The sequence below is a fragment of the Acromyrmex echinatior genome, chromosome 6 (genome assembly GCF_024713525.1).
Source record: "Acromyrmex echinatior isolate Ae372 chromosome 6, ASM2471352v2, whole genome shotgun sequence".
Classification (NCBI taxonomy): Eukaryota; Metazoa; Arthropoda; class Insecta; order Hymenoptera; family Formicidae; genus Acromyrmex; species Acromyrmex echinatior.
Window position 1 is genome coordinate 4,978,052 of NC_141857.1, and position 23,868 is coordinate 5,001,919.

General features: G+C 38.8%; 1 protein-coding gene across 3 annotated transcripts in view; it reads right to left on the reverse strand.

Annotated features, from left to right (window-relative positions):
• Positions 1–323: 323 nt before the first annotated feature.
• The window catches only part of Poxn (paired box pox-neuro), a 118,081-nt gene continuing 94,536 nt past the window's right edge, over positions 324–23,868 (reverse strand). For 2 of the 3 annotated variants that reach the window (XM_087406908.1, XM_011069174.2), the window contains exons 2-7: positions 19,744–19,781; positions 12,175–12,395; positions 5,516–5,581; positions 4,937–5,180; positions 3,434–3,602; positions 324–3,339 (exon numbers count right to left, since the gene is read on the reverse strand). In XM_087406908.1, coding sequence (XP_087263034.1) covers positions 2,796–3,339; positions 3,434–3,602; positions 4,937–5,180; positions 5,516–5,581; positions 12,175–12,395; positions 19,744–19,756 — 1,257 coding nt within the window. In that variant the 5' untranslated portion in view covers positions 19,757–19,781 and the 3' untranslated portion in view covers positions 324–2,795. The remainder of the gene's footprint in view (positions 3,340–3,433; positions 3,603–4,936; positions 5,181–5,515; positions 5,582–12,174; positions 12,396–19,743; positions 19,782–23,868) is intronic. The other variant, XM_011069175.2, reaches the window with a different exon arrangement.

Genomic DNA, 23,868 nt, shown 5'->3' on the forward strand with positions numbered 1-23,868 from the left:
TGTGTGTGAAATGTTTACTATTTAGTTAAATGGAACATTAAATGCAACTTGTAACTTTCGATGGAATGATGTATAAAAAAGGATAATTCGCATGTAAATAGATTCTTTTCTTCGGTGTGCAATATCATAATATCCAAAAAAATTTAATAATTATTAATAAGCTGTCAAACATCAAAGTTGTCGATGATGATCAACTGCATCGGCTAAGCTAAGATGTATATTTTTGTACGCGACTATTCTTGTATCGCTGTAATTTTCTTGTAATCATTTTGGTATATGCATGAAACATGGCACAAAAATGTACAAGATAAACATGATATATATCATTTTGACTAGTGTATTTAATGATATCATACAGAATAAGTTTATATTACGAGTATTATTTAATTAATAACTTGCATAATTTTACGCAACGGTCTCCGTAGGTCAGCGACGGAAAAACTTGGAGCTATAATGAATCCGTAAATTATTTTCAACATTTTTTTATTTTAACGTCGTTAATTAAATCGCGATTTAAATTAAATATCGTTTACGCCGTTTGATTTAAATCGTGATTTAATTTCTTAATTTTTTTCTTTCCTAATTCTAAAGAGATCATTTTCTGAAGTTTGCAGACCAATGAGACTGTTCGGGCGCAATTATTATTGTACAGAACTATTATTCTAATTATCAGATTTCTGTATGAGCATTCTGTGCAGCGAAGTCGAAATCTCGCGGCAAATAGATATCTAAAAATCATCATTGACATGATCATTCCATAGAGATACACAAATTTAAATCTTTTTTGGATTACGAATAATTTGACGCACGGAATGCTCATAAAATTTCACAACGTCTAAATCTAAAATAAATATTTCAGGCAAATGCCTACACGAGTAACGGACCTTTTCCTTTCAGGACGTGTTCCACACTCATCTTAAGATCTAGTAATCTCCGTGTATGGCAAATAAAAGGGAAGTTCGAGCGTATTAGCTTCCGCTTATAAGACAGCCAGTGTAAGTACAGGGGGTGTCCCCTGCGTTTCCCTTCATGTACTGTTTTTCGGGATGATTTGCGGCGGAATTTTTTCAAAGAAAAAAACCATAAATAAAAGGAAGCGCGAGAATCGAGATTCTTTCCACGCTTCTTGTAAGATCGAGATGTCATCCCGAAATAGCCCGCGAGCATGCAATCGGCAGGTGTGAGGGAACAAAACGAGCAAATCGTTCGGCAATAAAGTACTAGAGTTTTATAGTGCATTAATTAGTCCGCGATGAGGAACGAGATACAAAGGTTTACAACGTTGTAAATGCAAAGGAGTAGAGAAGAGGGGGAAGGAGTTGGGGGAGGCCCTACCGGCCGCTCGGTAACACCGTTATTTAATTCCTTTTTTTTTTTACGCGAGCGACGTATCGTCGTATTTTACAAGGTATACACACACGGCGTGTCCATGTATGACACCCTCAACCAAATCGTTTATGGCTTTACTGCGCCGCCACCGCGGCTTCTTACGTGTACGTCTTCATCCGCGTGCTTTACAGCCGTTCGTTTATTAGGCTTTCATTTAATTGCCCGATCTCCGCGCCATGTATAACGGCATCGCGCGGCTATTTCGCGCCGGGCTCTAAAGTGCGAACTACAATGGAGACACGGACGCATAATTGCCTGCTCGACATTCTTTTCCGAGCGATACCGTCGAGCGAGCTGCTGAAGACGCGTTTCAAGATTCAGCTCAAGCTAAGCTTGATTAAAAAAAAAAAAAAAACATTTCCGCTGTTTGAAACTTTTATATCGCGCGTTTTCCTTTGTGTCGACGGTTATTATGAGTTATGTCTTGACTCTCAAAGGTGGAATGTATGAATTTTATTGCGTGACATGATAGCTTGTGCTGAATTTCTTGCATCAACATTGGCATAATAATTACCGTCCGGAAATACTGGCAACGTTAATTAATATTTCACCGTCAGTGATTCGCGATCGACTATTCAAGATAAATCAGTGAAAGTATTGGAAACTTCTCCCGGGAATTTCCAAGCATTTTTCTTATTTTTTTTCGCCGATCTTAACTAGCCGCACGCAATTACAGAGTTAAGCGAAATCTTAGATTCTCGAAGCAGTTAACAGCCGTGTGTCGATCGTCAGCGAGAAACGGCGATCAAGATTAGCAACGCGGAACGGGAGGAATGAAAATAATTTAATTATAAGTTAACTTACACAAGGATTACATATAATTCACTAAGTTATGATCGATACTACAGTTTTTCGATTCTAATATTACATATGGCGCTATCTTTTCATTTTACTTCACTGAACAACCATGTTCTTTGTCTCTCTATCTCTCTCAAAGAAGGAATAAGAAGCTTCAAAAACCATTTGCTTCTAAAACCATTTTCTATCAAACTCCTTAGTCGGTACTCTTCTATCAAACTCCTTAATCGGTATTCTAAGTTAGACATCTAAGACATTCGCTACTTCTCACTGTATCCGCAAGGGCTATTCATCAGGTGCAAAGAAATTACTTTCAAGTACATGTATCGCAAGTGGTACCAACTTCTGCTACTTCGACCCCCTTGTTTAATTTTCATTGAATTTTATATCGTACGATTTTTCTTTACACCTCTTAATAATATTATAATACTACACACATACCTATGGCCAATGATGTACGTTCACATTGTATAATGTCCGTTCGAGCGAGAATTCACCGCTGGTGAATCTAGATATAGTTCCATACTTCACATAACGCAAAGCGATATGTATTCGCTCCGACAACAACGTTCCATCTCCTCGGATAAGAATGATTTATCGAAGATTTTTTAGATTTCCTTGCTTAAGATGATGCCACACGGTTGGACCACGCCGATGTTGGGTAATCTCGGCCTTCTGGACGCAGATTTGCTCTCATCCTTCTTGAGCAACTCCTCTATCGAGTAGGGATTCTTCTTCTTTTGCGGCTGCGGCGGTTGATTCTCCACCGCTGCTCCCTCGTTCGTCGTCATCGTCGTGCTCGGATTCGTGTTCTTCGCCTCATGAATCCTGTGCGACGCCGGGGAATCTCGTTTCGACGTCTCGACGATCGATATTGGGCTCTCTCGCAGATTGTCCGAATTCGTGGCGTGTGAATTAGGCGTGCCGTGCCTGACGAATGCGCTCCGATCGCTGCCGATTTTCTGGCTGAGCTCCAGGATAATCGGTGTGCTCCGAAAAGACTTGTAGTGATCTTGCGACTCGACCAGATTCTCATCCAAATCGCTTTTATCCAGAGAATCGTCGCTTCCGGCCGTTGAGCTCGAGCTCGATTTCAGCTCCAGCTGATTCTGTGCGCCGTTTTGCTCCGACAGACGTTCGGCATCTAAAGGTCTGTAAAAATGAAATTATAAACTAATTATTATACGTGTCTATAAAATAAATTGTATCTATTTTGTGTCGACAAATTCTGTCGAGATGAACTTACGCGAAGGATTGCATTCCATGCTGCAAGTGTAAGGTGGTCGCTTGATAGAGAGATGAATAAAAGCTTTGATTCCACGACGACGTGCCGGTATTGCCAGTATTCGTAGAAATATGTAACGGTCCTAAAGCACCCGGATAGAATAGTTGATAATCCGTTCTCATGAGTGTATCTGCAGAGAAAATAATTGCTGTTATTATTACAGTTTTTATGTTGCTTTGCATCTCTTAAAAAAATTTCTCTTTTATATAAATGAATATTATCGAAAATATATTTATCAAACACTATAACAAATACGTATTCTTGTACACCGTGCTAATTTCACAGATCCACATAAATTTGTGAAGTTAGCAAGCCGTTCTCTTAATAAAAAAAAAAATAATGACAGTTCCAGTAGCATTTTTATAGTTCTATATCAAATAGATCCATATCAAAATAAAAATATTTTGCATTTTTTATATTAAAAGATCAAAATGGAAAATATGGCGTGATAACTTCGCGAATCTAATACGATATTTCTAAAGTATTGACAAAAAAAAATATTTTTACGTTTGGTTACAGTATTGATTGCTCTTTATTATGTATAATATATTATATTCGTGTCGAAGCAATATTTTAATTAGACATAGAGATTAGCTTCTTTCGAAATATTAGAAAGAGAAATGTCACTAAACGAAATGATTTAAGAGAAAGATGAACACGAAAGAGTCCGAACGCTTGTTTCATAATTAGCTGCTCAAAGCCGATAAATTGAGCACCGCTTCCAGCATCCAGCGGCACAAATTGCGAGGTAAATTTTCCGTTTCGACAGCATAGGCTTGCGTGTCTGTTGCCCTGCCTGGTCTGCGTGGCTTTTGCTGACGAGTCAATCACGGCAACGGGGTATCTCGAAAGATTTGCCCTCTTCGTCCCTTCCCACCCTCCCTCCCGTTTGTCATTCTCGCTATTCTTCTTCTTCGACGCGCTCGCCGTCGCTGTTTTCGGACATTTATCGTCTTTCTTCTGTAAATGACCACAAAAAAAATGCGTTGCCGCGAAGCGGCGATTCCACGCTAGAGACAGGTGTTTAAGGCATTATTTGTAATGGTGCACTCGCAGCAACGCAACTGTATATAATCATTCACAAAGCTTCACAACAAAAATACACACCCCTTGCTCGAGCGATGTTTTTTTCTATTCAGTTTAATAGCCGACAAATTTGCAAATCAACATTACTGTCCGAAAACGCTAATAAAAGAATTATCTTGATTAGGGATCCTATAACAGAATCTGGCGACAAACGATTTTGTCAAAATCCTACGAAAGAGAAGGATTACACAATATATTTCTTTCTGCATGTACGTTATCTTATTTTAACTTGCTCTAAACTGTTTCACTCTATAACTCTAATTACGATTATATACCTTTCTCTCTCGTAGGATTTTGACAAAATCGCTCATGACTAGGCTCTGAGATAGGATCCCTAATCAAGATCTCTTTGGTATCATTGCTAGTATCATTCTTTACCTCTAGCTCCAGCGTTCGACGGAATTTGCGACGTATAGCCACTAGATGCACCTCCCTCGATAGGGATATCGGTATGAAGTCCGCCACCTCTGAGAATACGATTAACCGATGATACGGAGGGTAAGCTCTGGGGATCACAAGCTCCCTGTCGCGCGAGCTGTTCGCGGATCTCCCAGGCAAACATTGTCGGCTGCTCCTGCTTCATCCGTAAAATCTTTTTTACCACTGTCGGCGTAGCTACTTGCTGTAAGATAAGTAGAATATATTTATAAATAAATATTGTATATGGATATATTTCATCTATCGTGTATTTTCTAATGACGGATTCTTTAATTATTTGAAATAATCTTTCTTAAAAATGTCAAGAGGAATTATTTATATTGTATTTTTAATTTATTTATATTGTATTTTTAATATTACATATTTCTTAATTAAATTTCAAATTAAAAAAAATTTTATTTTAAGGCATTTTATTTTAAAACTGTAAAATTGGTTGTAAAATGTAGTTTGATAAATTATTTGTATGAAGTATAATTCGTAGAAAGCTTTTCTCTTTATTATTTAGAGCTTGAAAATTACCTTTGAAGTTGCTTTGAAGTCATTGTTTTTCCTAAGGAAACATTGTCTATAAATTGACCGAAAAATCTAAAAAAATAAATGTACAAAAAGTGAAACGCGTATAAATTAGTACAAAACAATAGTGGAAATTCTAAGACAGTGATTCGAGCTTTATCAATTATACGATATAAATACGTTACTTAACATTTGTATTTTATTTCTCATTATATAGAAAAACATTTTTATCAATTTTAGAATTTGTGTCCACCTTTCGTAAGGATATTTATCAGTGACAGGATGTCGTTGTTAATCATTCCGTCCTTTTTTTAAAGGCAAACCGTGTGCGTTATCTCATCGACAAATTAACGCAAACGCGGTCACACCATCGTTTCAACGGATCGCACACGCATATGTCGTTCACAGGTGAAAAGCACGACTGGATCGTCAATCAGATAGCGAGGAGAGTCCGTCCAGTGCGGTGGGCGAAGGTACTACCTATTTTATTTCGGTTTAGCCCCCGTTCGCCAAAGAAACGGGTTGTCCAGTCGGTTGGTACCGGTGCCGTTGGCTGCCACGAGGCCCACCATCGGTCTCGCTTCTCCAAAAAGGGGCCCCAGTGGTGCTCAATCTGACCGCGCGGCTAATTTGACTTGCTAATGAACGGTAATGGCACACAGATAATTTTATGCTAACGCGATGGAAATATTATTCCGGCCGTACAGATTTTGAGATCGCCAATCTCTTTGGGGGCGATGTCAGGCGTGCTGGCGCGAGCGAGACGCACCAAGATTTCGTTCGAGAAAAGATGATCATCTTCACGGGTCCATGCCCGAACCCATGCGGGGGTTCGTACACGATTCACACATATGTGTGCACGTATCGAGCGGAACGGTATCACCAAACCGGCTGTCGATTACCGGCACCGATCTCATTTCGCGAGAAGATCGATGCCTCGGCGTTCCGCGTATTCATAATCTGTGCTCGGTCGCGTGGGCACGATACGCGTGGATACGATCTTTCTCGACAAATTATTTCGAAAACGAACAGAATAAATATTGCGCTATCGATCGGACAACGATTGATACGATCGGCATAAAGGCAAACGATTGGGCATCGATTGATGTGCTCGGCAAGGCCAAGAGAAATTATAAATCTTGAATTACAAGGTCGCCATAAATTTTCTCACACGATTGCTTATAATTAATTTTTTCTAAACAAAAAATATCATTGGTCAGACGAAAATAAGTTTTAGTCGAGAGCAAGTCAAACTCGAAGAAACTCAATAAAGCGTCCCTCACTGAGAAAAAAATCTTAAATAAAAGTATTAATAAAAATATCAAATAAATTTTAATAAATATTTTTGTTTGTGAACAATTCTAAGTAAATATTTTCTAAATGTAAACATATTTATTTGATACAAAAATTATTAATTTAACTATCATATTTTCATTAAGTAAATATATTTATTTATTTCTTGTAAGTAAATGTTTATTAAATAGTAAATCAATTTAGGCTCTAATGAGTAATATTAATAAAATTTAGTAGAAGCCTCTAAGAGGCTTTTACTAGCAATACAAGTTATATATGTATATAAATGTTCTTTATTATAATCAACGCAAATATATAAATGTTTACTTACAATTAGTCCTACTAAAAAAAAAAATGTATTAAGATATAAATAAATTTTGTTCAGTATAATCAGTGAGATGAATCGTTTAAAACTGTCAAAATACAGAGTTAATACGAAATGTACAAGATGTCATTATCCAAAGTACTCGCAGGTGAAAGCACCACTGGCAGGAACGTTTAGGGGCTAGTGCCTCAGGGGTAGCGAAGAGTCGAAGAGGGCCGCCTAATAGTTTGAGGGGGTTAGGACAAGCATCGCGTGCTCCCGGGAGCATCTCAGATTCTAATCTGACACTTCCGTCGTCGTCGTTGCCACAATTACCTACCCCTGCCACTCCGACAATATATATACGGTGCGTCCTAATGCGGACCCTCACGTTGCCGTTCGAGCACATCGAAGCACGGACACGCACGTGAGCATGCGTTATGCAAGTGTGCGTGTACGTGAGCGCGCGTGTGTGCTACCATCGGAGGAAATTGGCTGGGCAGAATGGACATCTGGCACTAAACGTTAGATAACCCGCATACACCCGGGCCGTGTACATACGAACAGGTTCACCAACTCGGTAATTATCGCGCGTAAGTTGCGCGCCCCGCTACATGCGCCCCGAATGCCCCGAGTGCTTGTCAATGATAAGGGCAACGATGACCGTCGACACCTTCCGCCCCATTTTTTCCCATGCTACCTGGACGCGCCAGTGTCGTTGGAAATAAGAGGCGATTGATTTGTCATCAGAAATGTGAAATAAAAGCGAAAGAAGTACGGAAAAGATGAAAATAGCGCATCGAAAGAACAGTTTTGCTAAAAATCTAGACAAAGTTTCGAAAACAATTTTGTTGGTCATTAAAGTAATCATATAGAAAACTCAAATTAATACATATCACAATAATAATGATTAATTTAACGCGCCCTTGTGTGTTTTTTATTATTAGCAAAAGGTAGTATAAAAGAAGGGCAAAGAGCCAATGACGTATATAAAAAATTATAATTCAGATAAGAAAACTCAATACAAAAACAATAAAAATACAATAAAATAAAACAAACGTTTCAACTCCAATTGAGTCATTTTCAATGCCATCATACAATAATATAAATGTCGTTCTAAATTAAAAATTAATACATAATCTTACAATATTCTTAAAATTCCTTAACAAAAAATTCTTTCCTCTTTCTGTGTAATACGCTGTGAGTCATTTTTATCAAGAATTAACAAAGTCATAAGAAAGTTCTGGAAAAGTAACCGTAAACAAAAAGAATCAATATTAATCACATAAAAATTAAAAATATAATGATATACCTTAGTAAATCTGTTAAAAGTCCCATAATACACAACGAGAAAAAATGTAAAATGTAGTCCATTTTGTGGTACAGTAAAAAAGTCTTTTTAATTTAATAGGTTATTAAAGCAAATTCGCAAAGGTAACGAGCATCTGACTTAAACGATGTCACAAAACGAAATGTCAAACAGAAAAACATTTTATTATTAGGAAACTCAAGTATGATGAGAGCGATGCTGCAAAAAATTTTTATATTCTAGCAATCAGCTTGAACATCCTGTCTAATTATTTTGATAGTCTAAAATAATTATTTTCTGATATGTATAAATATTTCTGCAAAATCATCCTTTCTTTCTAAATTAACCTTCTAAACGCTGACGACTGGGGGAAAACAAGACTTCATGTTCGCGTCATGGGAATAAAACGCTATTCGCTCCTATTTGTCGCGATGTTTTAAGCGCTGTTAAATCATGCATCGAGAAAATAAATACGTGTCCATGAGCGGGGACAGTCAGATACGCGCGTATTTCCGTCAAGACCACGAGCGAGATCTTAATTGCCAGATAAACGGCGAAAACGTTCGATCGTCGAGTATGAACCGTACACGAAGAAAATAAATATTCCGTCGGGGTTGAAGCCGTGACAATAGTCATTTTCAGATAAGAGTGAAATTCCATCAACGGTTTCGAGAAACCCGTGAGATCGCTATCGAATCCGAAGAGTAAAGAGAGCTAAAGCGTCACCACGAGGGCGTATATACTTTGTCGTCGTATCATCCAGTTGTTATACGAGAAAGAGAAAACTTTGAACGCATTGCGCGTACGTGGAGAACGAGGCGGATCGCGGCGATTTTTTTTCTTGATGTTCCACTTTATTATCCGCGACTGCGACGCGGTCTGTGCATTTTTCATGAGACAATTTTCTCTGTCGTGCCGCCGGCTTATTATCCGACGCGTATCACGTTGACGCGCACGCGTATATGACAGGAGAGAGAGAGAGAGAGAGAGAGTAACGGAGAGAGTACGTGAACATGTCTCGAAAATATTACGTACCACACCCGAGTACACGTGTAGATTCGCCGATAGTTGGTCGATTAATTTTGCGAGATCGCACGCTAAATTGCATCGCCCGATGTAGCGACGAGACGGAGAGACCGGATCGCGCATCACTGGGATTAATCTTTCACTCTCGAGAGTGCGAATTTAATTAAACACTGCTATTGGAAACTCTTATTGCAAACATGCGTAAGTCGCCCGAGGAGGCTTAATACAAAATATAGGCCGGGGGCCTATTTTTGAATACATAACGTATACTATAGAATTTTCGTACGTGATATTTTTCAGGAATAAGCCCCCTGTGAGTTCGCAGTTTTACACCAAATTCGCATATGGAAAGATCATCTGTGACCGAAGGGCAATATCGTGGAATACGCGCGCCAAGGAGGGCGCGGAAAGTCGTAATAACAGAGTTAAAATGGAGAGCAACGTTATCTCGACGAGGCACCGTTCATCTTTCGTTACTCAGCAGGAAAATCGGAGCATTCTCCTCCGATGGAAATTGTCGGGAGGGAAAGAACGGAGAGGAGAGGCGGTTAAATGCCGGTTCTCGAGGGCCCGACGAGTTAATACTGCCAGGCAATCAAAGGGTTTACCTAGTAGCTATTATTTAATTATCGGCATAACTTTAAATTGCTGTAAAAGCCACTTACAGACAGGAATAGTGACGAGCCTCTGCATGTTATCTAACGATCTTCTCGAGAAAAAAGATCCTTTATGCGCACGGTGGATGGTGGGCGGGCAAAGATACGTTGCGCGTGCAAGACGAGCGACTTGATCCTTCGTGCATGCTCGCTTCCCCCAAAGGGGACTCGTATGGCTTCCTAATTTCTCACCCAAATTACCAAAGGTTGCCGTTTACTTGTCGTAAAGAGGAAAAGAAAAGGCGACGAATTCGGCCGATCGCGTAGATCGTGGTTAAAAAAAATTTCAGGACTAAGCCGTATTAAGCGCGCAACCATTATTTCGCCACGGGACTATTTTGACATACGTGAAATAAAACGAACGCCGGTAATGGCAGATGATGACTATCGTTTACATGCGCGCGTAATCGGCTCCCTTCCTCGTATTACAGCCGGAATTTAAATGTCCTCTTCAGAATTTTAAGAGCTCTCTCTCTCTCTTTCTCTCTCTCTCTAATTTTTCTGCATATGTTAAATATTCTACCTTACTTTCCTTTTGTCTACAATTTTGTTCATTATCTATCATATCTTTATTATTTTTTTTCTCATATCATATTTATTTTACTTTGTAGATTTTATTATTTTGTGTCACCGTTTTTCATTTCATTTCCTTTTTACTTGTCATTTTTATATTCTTAGAGGACTGGTCCTACAATATTAATAAACATCTTTATCTACCTATCTCTCTTATTTCTTTCGTCCCTTTCGTTCTATTCTCTTTCATCGGCGTATACCAAACTCCAGCTCGCAACTTAAGGAAGGTCGATGCACGCCGACGCGGCGTTATTAAAATAAATTCATTAAGCACAGAGTAACAGTCCGCGGTCGGCGCATCGTAAGAAATTCTCAGTGCATAATGCGTATACGCACCGTGCAATTATATTGTCATTAGCGGCATGTGTGCGCGATACCGCGAGCGTCGGTGCAGCTTCGCGATGCGCACCCGGGGGGCGAAATGGCGAATTTCTGAGTCAGACGCGAGTGCGTTATGCGATAAAAACTTGCGTCTTGTCGTTAAGCTTCACGAATCTGATTACGATCGAACGATAGAAAAGTCAACGTGTCCACGATTTCGCGAAATCGATTTCGATTACGAGATGTAATTTCCTTTCGCGACGTCGGCGTGACAAAAGCGGCGGTTTTCTCTTTAATACCGATCGATTAATTTATGACGCGACATATCGGGACATCACTCAATATCAGCAAGAAAAGCGTGCAAAGCCATAAAATTATGCAAATGCTGATTATGTGCAATGCAAAGTGTTTGGATAATTGCACGCACGGTCAAAACGCAGCCCTTACTTAAAATCACATCAGGAATGCCTGACTTTGTACGTGCAGGGAGAGGACTAACTCTCATCAGAGCCACCGCCCGCTAAGGCACGCTGATGCGTGATCGTTCGTTTTAACGTGTTTTTGCGAACCACCGACATTAATCTTTTCTTGAATCTTACCCTCACAGCACATTTTATGCCAAACGTCTGTAACCCTCAAATAATTTTTATTCTGATTAAATTTTCTCTAAGAAAAAATTCGCAAGTTTATTAAATAATAATCTTGTCTTGTAAAATATTTGAATACATTTTTAGTAAGTCACCAAAAAAATATATTTGGTATTAAAAATACTTCATACTTTATTCTAATATTTTTACGTGAAATATGAAATATTTGTATACATTTGTAATAATAATAGCAATAAAATGATTCAATATCTCGATATAAAAAATTCCACAACTACAACTAAAAAGGCATGCATGCAATCGTATATTCTGTATACAAAAAAAAAAACGATTTTGCTGAAATGTTCAAAAATTTAAATAGACACAGATCTAAAAATAATTTTGTAGAAAATTCAAACGTGATAAGCAATGCTGTAAGAATTTTTAACATTCTAGAAACTAACTTCAGCATCTACATAATTATTTTAACAATCCGAAACAAAATTTATTTTCAGATCTTAATCTAAAGTAGTTGAATTTCTAAATAACAGAACCGTTCTTGTCGATGTAGATATTAAAATCACAGATTACGATCTTACCTTCGTCTTGCTTCCACCGATGCTGCCAGGTCGGATGCTTCCCGTCTCGTAGAATCTCGTAAGTATCTTGGAGACGCAGCCATGGGACACGAGTAACTGTCGAGAAATATCGCACGGCCTGACGCCGACCATGGCGAGTTGCACGATTCTCTGGCGCACGCAGTCTGGCAACGGCCTGCCGTTCACAAAGACGCCGCCTAATTGATTCACCCCGGCTTGCCCTGGAAGAACAGTCAGTCAATCAGTCGGGTTATTGTGTTAATGGGCGACATAACGATGGTGCGATAAGTCGGCCTGAATCGCCGGATAGCGATTCAAGATTTAGCGTTGAACGACAAAAGGTGTTTATCGATTCAGAAAAGAACAGTCGGAAATCTGCTAATAATGCGCTCGCGGTCATCCGGGAAGGTCGGCAGGTGCATCCTCTGACGTGCGGTCCTAGCTGGCCCTCTAACGACATTGTTACGACGAATATCACGGAAAGAACCTTCCCTCCCTGCCTTTTTGTCCGGCAAAGACATGTCATTATTTTCAGTAATATTAGAAAGATCGTGTAGCGTTTGCAACGAAATTCCGACGTCTATACTCGAAGGTCGCTTGCAATTAACGATAAAATCTAGTAATTATTTTGTTTGGTTTTATGCAACAAAAATATTATAATTAAATGTTCGTTAAAATGCATGCCACGATTATTTTTGTTTTCGACACTGGAGACGTCTTTCACGAAATATTAAATTTATTTCGTGTGAGAGAAGAGACGCTATAAATTATTGTACTTCCTGTTTATGTCGTTATAATCGTTATTTTATTCCTCTCATCGAAGTTTAGTCAAAAACTTCCTCAAGTTTTAAATACGTAATTAGGTAATACTTTATTATGAAACAACTTTCTGTTCATTAAAATTTGAAGAATTTAAAATGTCATATGTTAAAACGTAGAGTTGGAATGATAAAAAAATTAACATAATTCGAAAATTCAAGATGAAGTTTAGACCCATCGGTGAAGCGTAAAAGTTAATTGGGATGAAACGTTAAGACGAGGACCAGTCTTCGCAAGTCTTCGTTTTAGAAACTATTTCGTTTTTTTTTTTTCTTAATATCCATATTCATAAAACGTGTAATCGCGTAATTTTCATATTCAGCAGCGCGTGAATATGAAATGCACAATGTGTTACGGACTTAAATCACGGCAAACGACAAGTTATTTACGCATTGCATGCGCGACACGTCGTACAACCGACGCAGCACTTGTCGAAAATTTTATAAAACCGATATTATTCCCCCGCAGTGGTGTCGTAAAACTATAATGACCGTCTCGCCGTGAGCGAATAAAAACGCCAATTGATCACCAATTTTATGTTCCGCCGTCGAAAATGGACGGCTTAAACGATCCGCAATCTAACGCGCGCATTAAAGCGTCGAATAAAATCTGAGTTATACATGATAGTTTTCCGTTTGTCTTCTCACGAGACATTAGACGTTGATTAAAAGTTCGGAAAGACTGTAGAACGACAGGCTCGCTGTTGTATTAAAACTGCATCATAAATCCTCGATCAGCTTATTTCACACTCGAAGAATCCTCAATTTTCGGATCGTCTCGAAACGATGTCAACAAAATTAACGGCATAATTATTACAGACGACTCATTTCAATTTCATGGGAATCTCTGTCGTTTAATATTCAGTTTACTATTCCAAGTTGAATTTTAATCTTAAATATACACCAAAACAACTTTCGGCAGCGTGAAATTCGGATTCGAAGAAAAACACTCTTACGCGTCTTAATTAATCTGTCGTCATACTAGAGAATAACCACATGAAATGTATGACATATTTTCGTAATTATAATTACATTTTAATAAGCTAACCCTATCATGATATAAATTAGAAATCTTTAACCATAATGATATTGTTGCAATAATTGTTGCAATACAAGTAGAGGAGGAAGGCCCAAGGATGTAAGCAATCTAGCCCGGTTGCAGTTCTGCATCGGTGCTCCGATGAAGATAATTGTCGGTCATATATGAGTTTTACGAATAATAACTTGCCGCGTAATGGGAATAATCGGTGTTATTCCCCGGCGATTATTATCGACGTTACTGAAACCAAGAGAAAGAAAAAAGAAAGAGAAGGGCTTCACGCAGAAGCGGCGTAACTAACGACGGCCTCTCCTTCGCGAAAGAAAATGTAAAAGGGCGAAAAAGATCAAAGGCATAAATGCCATGAGCGACTTATATAAATCGAGCCACGCGCCTTCACGTAGATACCCGTCCGGATTAACGTACGATCGTGCGTACCCAGGACGATCGCTAATTATTATCCGCGCCGACTAATTATGTCATTACCACGATCACTGACGCCGACGGACCTCCAAACCAGCTTGAGAAATAATGATCTCTCGAGCGGCCGCGTATTCGAGCTAAAGAAAAGATTTTCGTCCATCTTTTCCACCGGCATTACTCCTCGGATTCCTCGAATCTTCATTTGAAGTTTTGCGTTTTACGGGCTAATCGACAAGACGATCCCGATCACTCCTGTGATTCTCTCGTATTTCCCTGAACGAGCTTCCACGCTCTGGGAAACAAACGATCAGCGTGATTACACTTGTGATGCCGAGTTTTTTGTACGCCTCTGAGATTTTATGTCTGAGATAATTCCTAATAATTTTCCGTCCTAATAGATTATATATATATATATAATATTGTATATGTATGCATGTATGTACGACTTTTAAATTGGGAGATAAAAATCTCTTCCAATTAATCCGCCCATTAACCGTTTATTCGTATAAGCGCGATCTGCGAAAGAGCCATTACACGTCCCGGCCGAAATTACGAAATGCTTCTACAATTTCATGACGTTCTCGCGAGAGTGAGAACGGACGTGACGTTCACAGCGGCGAGAGCTCGCACGAAGTGGGAATTGCTGATAATGACCACCGGTCGAAGGCGTGACGGATTGTCCTTATTGGATAATTTAAGGGTCTTTCGATTGGTGACAGGGACACACAGCCGGTAAGACTCATTTTCGGAGAAATTACTTTTTGAAGAAATTACTTCCGGGGAATGTGCGTCTCGCGTGCTCGCATGTGCCTTATTCATTAGCAGCTATATCGAACTGGCACATACTCGATACGTATTACGAACGATGCACTTTCTTTACCAATAAATAAATAAATAAATAAATAAATAAATGAAGAATTAAAGAAATAAATCTTGATAAATTTATTAACTTTGGACTCGACGCATATCGCTGAATTAATCGCTAAATTACATTTTTGTTTCAATCATTTTTATGTAATTGATTAATTATCATCTATCCCTTAATGTGTGTGTGTGTGCCCTTCATTCGTTCTACCGGCCACACTAATCTGTGACGCGTTTGCACCGAAAATTATACACGCTACGGTATTTCGGACAACGGAGAACGACAACGCGCAAGCGACGGACACAGTGCAGCGGGCCAAATTATTATTACGGCAAAAACAGGCCAAAATGGCATCTTTATCTAACTGAAAATCTGCCGGTGGATCCGCGAAATAATGGAATCGCGCAGTAACGGGCGGCGGTTCTGGTTGCGCTGCGCATCATAAATAGTACTGGAACCACTCGTTTACGTGAGATAAAAAGCGTGAGCACGGAAATCGGAATACCGGAAACGCGCGATTTGTAAAGAGATTAAAGCGAAAAGGCGAACAAGATGGAATTGGTAGAAAAAGCTACTCAGAACTACGTTATAGACTGCTACGCGAACGTAATATAGCGTTCAAAGTAACTGTTATCTTTAATAACGGCTTGGGATGTTAATAAAGGCGCCTTTGCAATAATTAAAGACGTGATAAACCGCGAGCTACTCGTAAACGCAGATTGAACGTGCAGATCTAGTTTATTAAATAGATACTACACCTAACATATTAAATGCAACTTTTCCAATGATGAGCACTTCAAGCACTTTCCGTCTGCGGAATAACCATTGGATTTTTTAAATTATCTTGTTCTTTTCATCTAATTACTGCCTAGATCGTTATACCTAGTTTATTTCACACGGAAAGAACGATTTTGCTGAAGTATCTAAAAATTTAATTAGCTATATATCTAAAAGTAATGTTAAATAATTGTTACCCAAATAATTATGTAAGACGCTATCTAAGAAGTTAGTTGTTAGAATATCAAAATTTTTTACAGTATTGTTTATCATGTTCGAATTTCTCTACATTATTATTTTAATGGTTCAATAAAATTATTTTCAAATCTGTATTTATAATAGCTAAAGATTAGACATTTCAATAAAATCATTCTTTCTATGTAAACAAAATGTTTATAAATATTTTTTACAGTTTCAGATTATAAATTAAAAATTTGAATTTTTAATAAAATTTGGATTTTTTAGATTATTTAAGATTTTAAGAATATTGCTGCAATGCAAAATACATTTGTGAGTCGTTTTTTTTCTAAAACAAGAATTTATCAGATGTGATCTTAACTGAATTTTTAGTCGTTATTGTAGAGATTTCAATTTATAGAAATGTCAATTTAAATTAAAAGGATTTTGTTAAATAAAATTGTCATATATAATATACATAATTCTCCATAAATTTGTCATAGCAAAAGAATTCAATATTTTTTTCTCCGTGTTTCGACCATGACTTTTGATCGCTAATTTCTTGTTATTTAATCATGCATGCCATAAATTTTCATCGCGATTAAATTATTTTATGTAATCGCGGTTCTCGAAAAAAAATAATTAATTTGTCAATACTATAATATTGCTTCATAAAATAATTAAAAATCAAGAGTCATTATATCACGATTAAAAAATATTTAAAAATTTAGAAATTATTTTAGAAATTTATATTATGTATTCTTACGAGAGAGAGAGAGAGAGAGAGAGAGAGAAAAAGTATCAATCTATATATATTTTATATATCTATACTCTCCTCTCTTTTTTTGCTTTTTTCGACAAGTTGAAAAAATGTTACAAACTTGTTAAAATAATTATTCGCCAATTTCCAGAATAACTATATATTTTAGAAATAATATTATAATTTTATAGGATATCGATATATTTTTATCTTCTTTTATATTTATACTCTCTTTCTGTTTATATTTTCTTAAAAGAGTACAAATTGTCAAACTACGAGCGCAAGATTCTTTTACGAATGCATGTAGGGCTATCTCTCGTGATATAATACTGACTAAGCTTAGAATTAGCCGGCTAATGCAATCACCAGCAACGATCGCTATCGCACTGGCCATTTAGGCTCTAACCAAACTCTACACCTGCCTACCTGTAATCACGATCCCCGCGCCCATGCCAACAGATTTTTTTCTCTCTGACGAGAGCGAGAGAACATCGTACTGAGAATCGCGTTTTACCAACTCGATGCCAACTCGAATTGGCACACATCGGTCACCGTTCAACTCGTTCTCACTATCGGCTCCGTCATCATCTGTCTTAAAAGAACACATGCGGGAGATAGCCTTAAATGGAAGTGCATCAAGATGAATACCACGGTGGCTGTTATTAAGTGCTTATCGCTCCAATGATTATCCGCGACTTGAATGTTGTTGATAATTAAGAAGTAACATATGTAACATGATCTCGTTAATAATTAAAAGTAACATTGAATCTGCAAAATTCATTATGAATCTTGATATTCCTGATAATATCGTATAACCAAATAAAGTCTCTATAATCTACATAATTTTTCGATGTAATAACGTATTTTCAGTAAAGACAACCCGCATATAATTTGTACGGCAAAATTATTAAGCACATCGAAAGTTTTTTTACGATTTCATTACATTTTCGTTGGCGCAAACCCCAACGAAAATAAAAATCGGGAGAGTAAGTCGAATACAAGAAGAGAGTAATAGAAGCGTGAACGTAGCTTCTAGAAGATGAAAATTGTAACCATGAAACGTAAAAGAGGTGTGTCGCCTTTTATAAGTTTCATTTACTCTTCTATTTTATACTCTCATCTTACATTCGACTTACACTCCGATTTTTATTTTCGCCAGAGGAATGATTTAGGAAAGTTGTTAGGAATTGTTAGCAAAATATTATACTAAGTAAATTCTTTGGTCAACAAGACACATTGGCGAAATTAATCACAATATTAATAATCCCAATTCGAAAGACCGTGATAACCGGAACGGAAAATACTTTTTCTAGTTTTTTCGAAGACTTCTTGCAGTTGCAACGCCGGAAGAGCGAAAGATTGATCGCTCGATCGGGATTCGGGCAGGATTCTTTACACGGGCATCAGATCAACGTAGCGAGAATGGAAACAGAGAGGAGAGACGGTAGATTATAATTATACTCGTTTAATAATAGGCCTATAGATGTTGGCGTTCGATCCATGATATAAAATTCTTCGTTAATTACTGTCAAACTGCCTTTCAAAGCGTAATTTAGCCTTGAGCCAGGAGAGAAGCAGGACTCTCTTCTATAGAAGAAGAAAAGAAAGGTAGAAATTTTTATTTTCATCACCGATTTCGACCTGTGATCTCGCCGACGCGACGCGACGGTAGCTGACCCCGTCCCGGAGAAATCATAACGACGTGTTACATTCCCTCTTGAATGAATCAGGAAGCGAAGCCGACCGAATCGCGCGGTGAGATTGGCTATTTAGCAAACTGGCTGCTGTATGCGATGAGCCGACTCTTTTTAAGAATTAGCATTGTAACGATATAATCCTTCAGTCGTTACTTTCTCAACATTCCCGACAACCGAAATGCATTACAATTAATATTATCTAAGTCTGTTGTTAATATTAAATAATGCTGTCATAGAAACTTGATTATTTATTGAAAATTGTTCTTGATTTTATTGTAGAATTTTTCATCCCAGGTAGATCTCACAAATTGTGAGTTTAATGATAGATTCTAGTTAGTAGAATAGTTTATATGGATTCGATTTTTCTCAGAAAATATCGCGACATCGATAATCTTTTAGCAATAATCTATCAAAGAAAAAAAAAACTGTTTTTTACAAATTAAATTCTTAAAGACATAAATAGACAGAATTATTATATTCTTCAATTAACAAAAGTGAACTTTTCATTTTAATAGAATCTCCGTTTGAAGTTTAATTCAATTAGAAAGTTGCAATAAATCACGATCTTCTTCGACATTTTTGCCAAGAAAAAATCGATTCCAAATTGATCGGGGAAGTAGTCGTAGAAAATTATACTTTCAGACAGACGCGTATATCCCACAAATCGCGACTTTGATGACGATTTTTTATATGAACTTGGTTACTGGTACTTTATATGGACTCAATTTTCTTTCAACTATAAATATTTATACATCGATAATTTTCGAATAAGCGATTGAAGGGGAAAAAAATGCTTCTCGCAAATTAAACGAAATTTTCTTTTAAGAAAATAGCCAATTATTATATTCTTACATAGACAGCGAATTAACAGAAGTGGACTTTTTACTTTTATAGAATCTCTGTTTGAAGTTTCGCGAGCTGTGGGATATCTCGTGAACGATATGCGTTCGAATCGGAGAAAGAATGAAACCTCAATCTGAAGGAAAACCTGAGAAGAGCAAGTGTCTACTCACCAGTGTGCGGCATGGCGACGAGCGATCACGTGCCGTATCTGAAACAGAGCAAGTCTTTTAAGACTTAACGGCAAACTGCAAATCGTACGGTGTGTAAAACGTGAAACGTAGTGCGCATCGCCGTATTAGAGCCTTCACAGAGTGGCGTATTGCGAGCACCATGCGCGCCCGTATATGCGTGTTTCTTACCGCGCGACGTATTATAGAGTATAGCAGGAGTATAGCCTTCGCCGTTAATGAATTTAAATGTATTCAAAGGGCGCGCTTGACGCTTGACATGGCAACCCTTAAATATGCAACCGTACCGATAAGGCAAAGCGCGGCAAAATATTGCCGCCGGTAGCCGCAAACCGTGACTCTCATTCCTGAACCGATCGCGGCGAGATGACGACGACGACGACGACGACGACGACGACGACGACGACGACGACGACGACGACGACGACGACGACGACGACGACGACGACGAGGCTGCTCTCCGAGCAGTGCCAACAACTTCATTTTCATATTTCAGTTTTTACACTAATTGCATAAATTGCACCGCATTGCGCACGAAATTCTGGATCGTCATTCGAAAGACGAGATCTCTTCCTATTTACTCATCAGCCGATCCCTCTGACGTTTTCACGTCCAACGTGGAAGTAGAACGACGTCTCATGGTTGTCGCAGACGTCCAAGAAATCACGATTTGAGAACTCGCTCCGGAACAGAAAGAAGAAGGAGCGAGCGGAAAACTACGTGGAATGCGTGCGTAGCGTAGCGGGTGGCGTGTACTTTGTGATGCAAATTAATGCACGATTACCGAAACACCCCTCGCCCACCCTTGCACGACCACCGGTGACTCCTTACCCTCGTAGTTACCCTTACTTTTCTTCGTGCAGGTGTACGTGGCACGTACGTGTGTGTATGGCACAGCGAGGACGTGTTTCGAGGTATATACGTGTAATAAGTACGATCCGCCTCCACCCCCGTGACTCGATGCTTACCCCGGCATTAGGCCTGGTTACACGCTCTCGCCCCCTTCTCTTCAGGTTCTAATCTGATGTAACTATTACATACGTTACGCGGTATCCATATAGTCGAAATGGCTATGCGCGTGGAGTCTTGATGAAAACTCATTTCTTCATACCCAACCATCATCCGCCGTGTCCTCGTAACGATATATATACTCCACTTTCCAGTCGACCGTTAATTTATACTCTTCGAGAACACCGTTCTTTTTTCGCACCCAAAAGACATGTTCGGAAAAATATCCAGACAATAGAAAGTCCAAAATTGGGACACGTAAGACATCTCATAGGCATCTAAAAGATGTCTTTCAGACAGATTTTAAGGAACTGTCTAGAAAACAGAATCTTTAACACAATTTTTCGATTTTGGACTTTGTATTGTCTAGATAATTTCTAATCTCCCTCCGTTTCTCATTGATTCCCTTCGTACATATTTTTCTCCATAAATGTAAAACAAGTTCGTAAAGATCCGTGACAAATCCGACCACGCGAAGAGTCCAGCAACGAAACTTTGGCTTCTATAAGCGGATTGCACATGTATTGCAGCTCGAAGGGCTAAATTCCGCGCAGTGATTTCAAGGTGTCAAGTTTTACTTGTTAAAGGTATACGATCTACGATCGCGTCTCGATTCCCGACGACGAGCAGCGAAGAATGCATGAGCTTTTTGTCACGAGACGGGATTACTTTCGGCTGATGGCGACGTTCGCCGGGCAATCTCGTCGGTCCGCGTCCCGCAGGGATGAAGTCTCCCGTAATGAGGATTGAGCGATTATTATAAATCAGACGAACCGGAGGCCACGGTGAGCGTCGCGTTTCTCGCGTGCCACGTGTTTTGCCGATGTTACTCTCGCAAACACGTGTTCCGCCCCCTTACCTTTTTCCCTTTCTTTTTCCACTTGCTCTCCTCGCTGACAACGCATGCAAACGTTGCACGTTGCAAAAATGCAACGTGAACAATTTTTAAATAAAATAAAAATGTATGTATAGAAACTGCGCTTCAACTATTTTAAAAAATTTTTATGCCGGAAGTACTACACATACAATTATTATTGACCGTTTCTATATTTCAAATTAATGTTATACTTCTTATGTAAAAGATAAGATTCTGAAATTTTTTGACATTGCAATATTTATATCTTCAAAAGTACGGACTAATTGTAAGATTACAACACACTGAAGATGGCACGAAATAAAGCCGAAACGTTTGTAATTATTATTATTCATGTTACATTGATTAAATGTTTATAAATTAGAAATTTGATAATCGTTTTCGCACTAATTACTGCGCATAAACTCTCATTAGTTGTTTTTTATCTTATTTGACTTATATCTTTATACTAATAAAATATTTCATCGCTTCCCTTATTTACATAGTAATTTATTTACTTGATTCTTTTAGTGAGTAATAAATATTAATACTTCTAGTGTTAATAAATCGTCATTATTATCGTGACTAACTAAGTATCACAGAATCTTTTCTATTCTTGTTTAAAACACATTGAATATATTCTCAAATCTATTTCTGTCATAATCATTATTAACAGAATCTTTTTCTAATAATTTTGTTCTTTTTCTTTTAGAAAATTTACGAAATCACGGAGATTATATCTTATCAGCGTTAAAAAAGAAAATGAAAGCGTGTTACTTAAAGCTTAATACGAAAAATATATATAAAATCACAATCGGTCATTCCCATCGATTCGTAAATCTGAGATTTCCGGGAATGAAGCGAGACGCGAATGGAGTTCGAGTCGATTTGAGAACCGCGGCAGCCGCGGTAAATCGCCGGTAAGGTCACGCTTTTACGTGTAAGCCCTAAGCGAAATCTAGTTTTTGTTTATTCATTAGGCTACCCCGCGCTTTAAGTGGTACGTGAAGGAAGGCCTCGCCGCAGCAGCGACGTCGGGGGGGAATGGGGGGGGGGAGGAACGAAACGGGGGAACCGCGGGGAGGGTGGACCGACCGCCATATCACCGATACGCCACCAGCCATAAAAATCTGAATATATTAGGCCTACATGCGCACGACATCTCGCTCGGATCGTGAACACGTTACCCACGATAATCTACGCTCGTTTCCAGCACACTTTGCACGTTTATGCGTATACCAGAGACGGCTACCGTGCGAACGTGTTACCTTTTCGTCGCTATCGTCCCGATGCTCCTTTCCACCGGTTTTCGACTTGGATTTATCCTGTATCAATTTTAGCTTATTTTGTTGGCCACAGTTTATCACCGACGCAATCGTGTTTGATGGAGAAGTAAAAAATTCTCTAAAGTCCAAGTACGATCACGGAACGATTTTGCCTGATTTATCGATGTGAAAGAAATTAAGCATATCAAATTGCTTATATATATTTCTTTAACATTTCTCATTTAATAAATTATATATACATAATCAGGAAGGTTGACTTTTAAGCGTACGCTTTACGTGCGGTTTATCTGCGACAATGTTCAAGGTTAACACTGACGTACTACGCTTGAGCAACGTTCATTTCATCTTCCATAAATCGTGTCGTACGGAATTATCTCGTCCGTCGATGCGCACCACGAAGGGGTGGGGGGGGGGGGGTACGTTGACTTAAAAATTCAAGATATGTCGAGCTTCCGTTCGCCGAGTGTCCGAGCGGATAAGCTTTCGAGAGCGCGGTAAGAAAAATCGGCGAGAAGCGCGGGTGAGAAGAAAGGAAAGAACGAGAGACCGAGAGAGGGACGATGGGGGAGGGGAGGGAGGAGGAGGAGGGCGGGTAATTAGAATAATTCGGGCCGCTGTGGTTCACGCCATCCGGACGAATTTGCATTTTAAATGAAGCGATGGCGTGCCAAGAGCCTCACCGTGCAGGCGGAGAGAGGAGGAGAGAGAAGGAGCGAGAGAACGAACGAGAGCGGTAGAACTTTGTACTTTATAAGTAACTTTAATATTTATCGCTTATATCCCGACCGAATAAGTATATGTATATATCCACCCTCTCTTTCCTTCCCTGCGACCACCGCCGCGCCACGGGGTTCGCTCTGTGCTTATGCTCAAGCACAGCCCCCGCGACTTCCTTCTCGGTTCTCTTCCATCTCATGGCCCCCTCGCGATCCCCCACCGTGCTATCAGATAATTATCGCG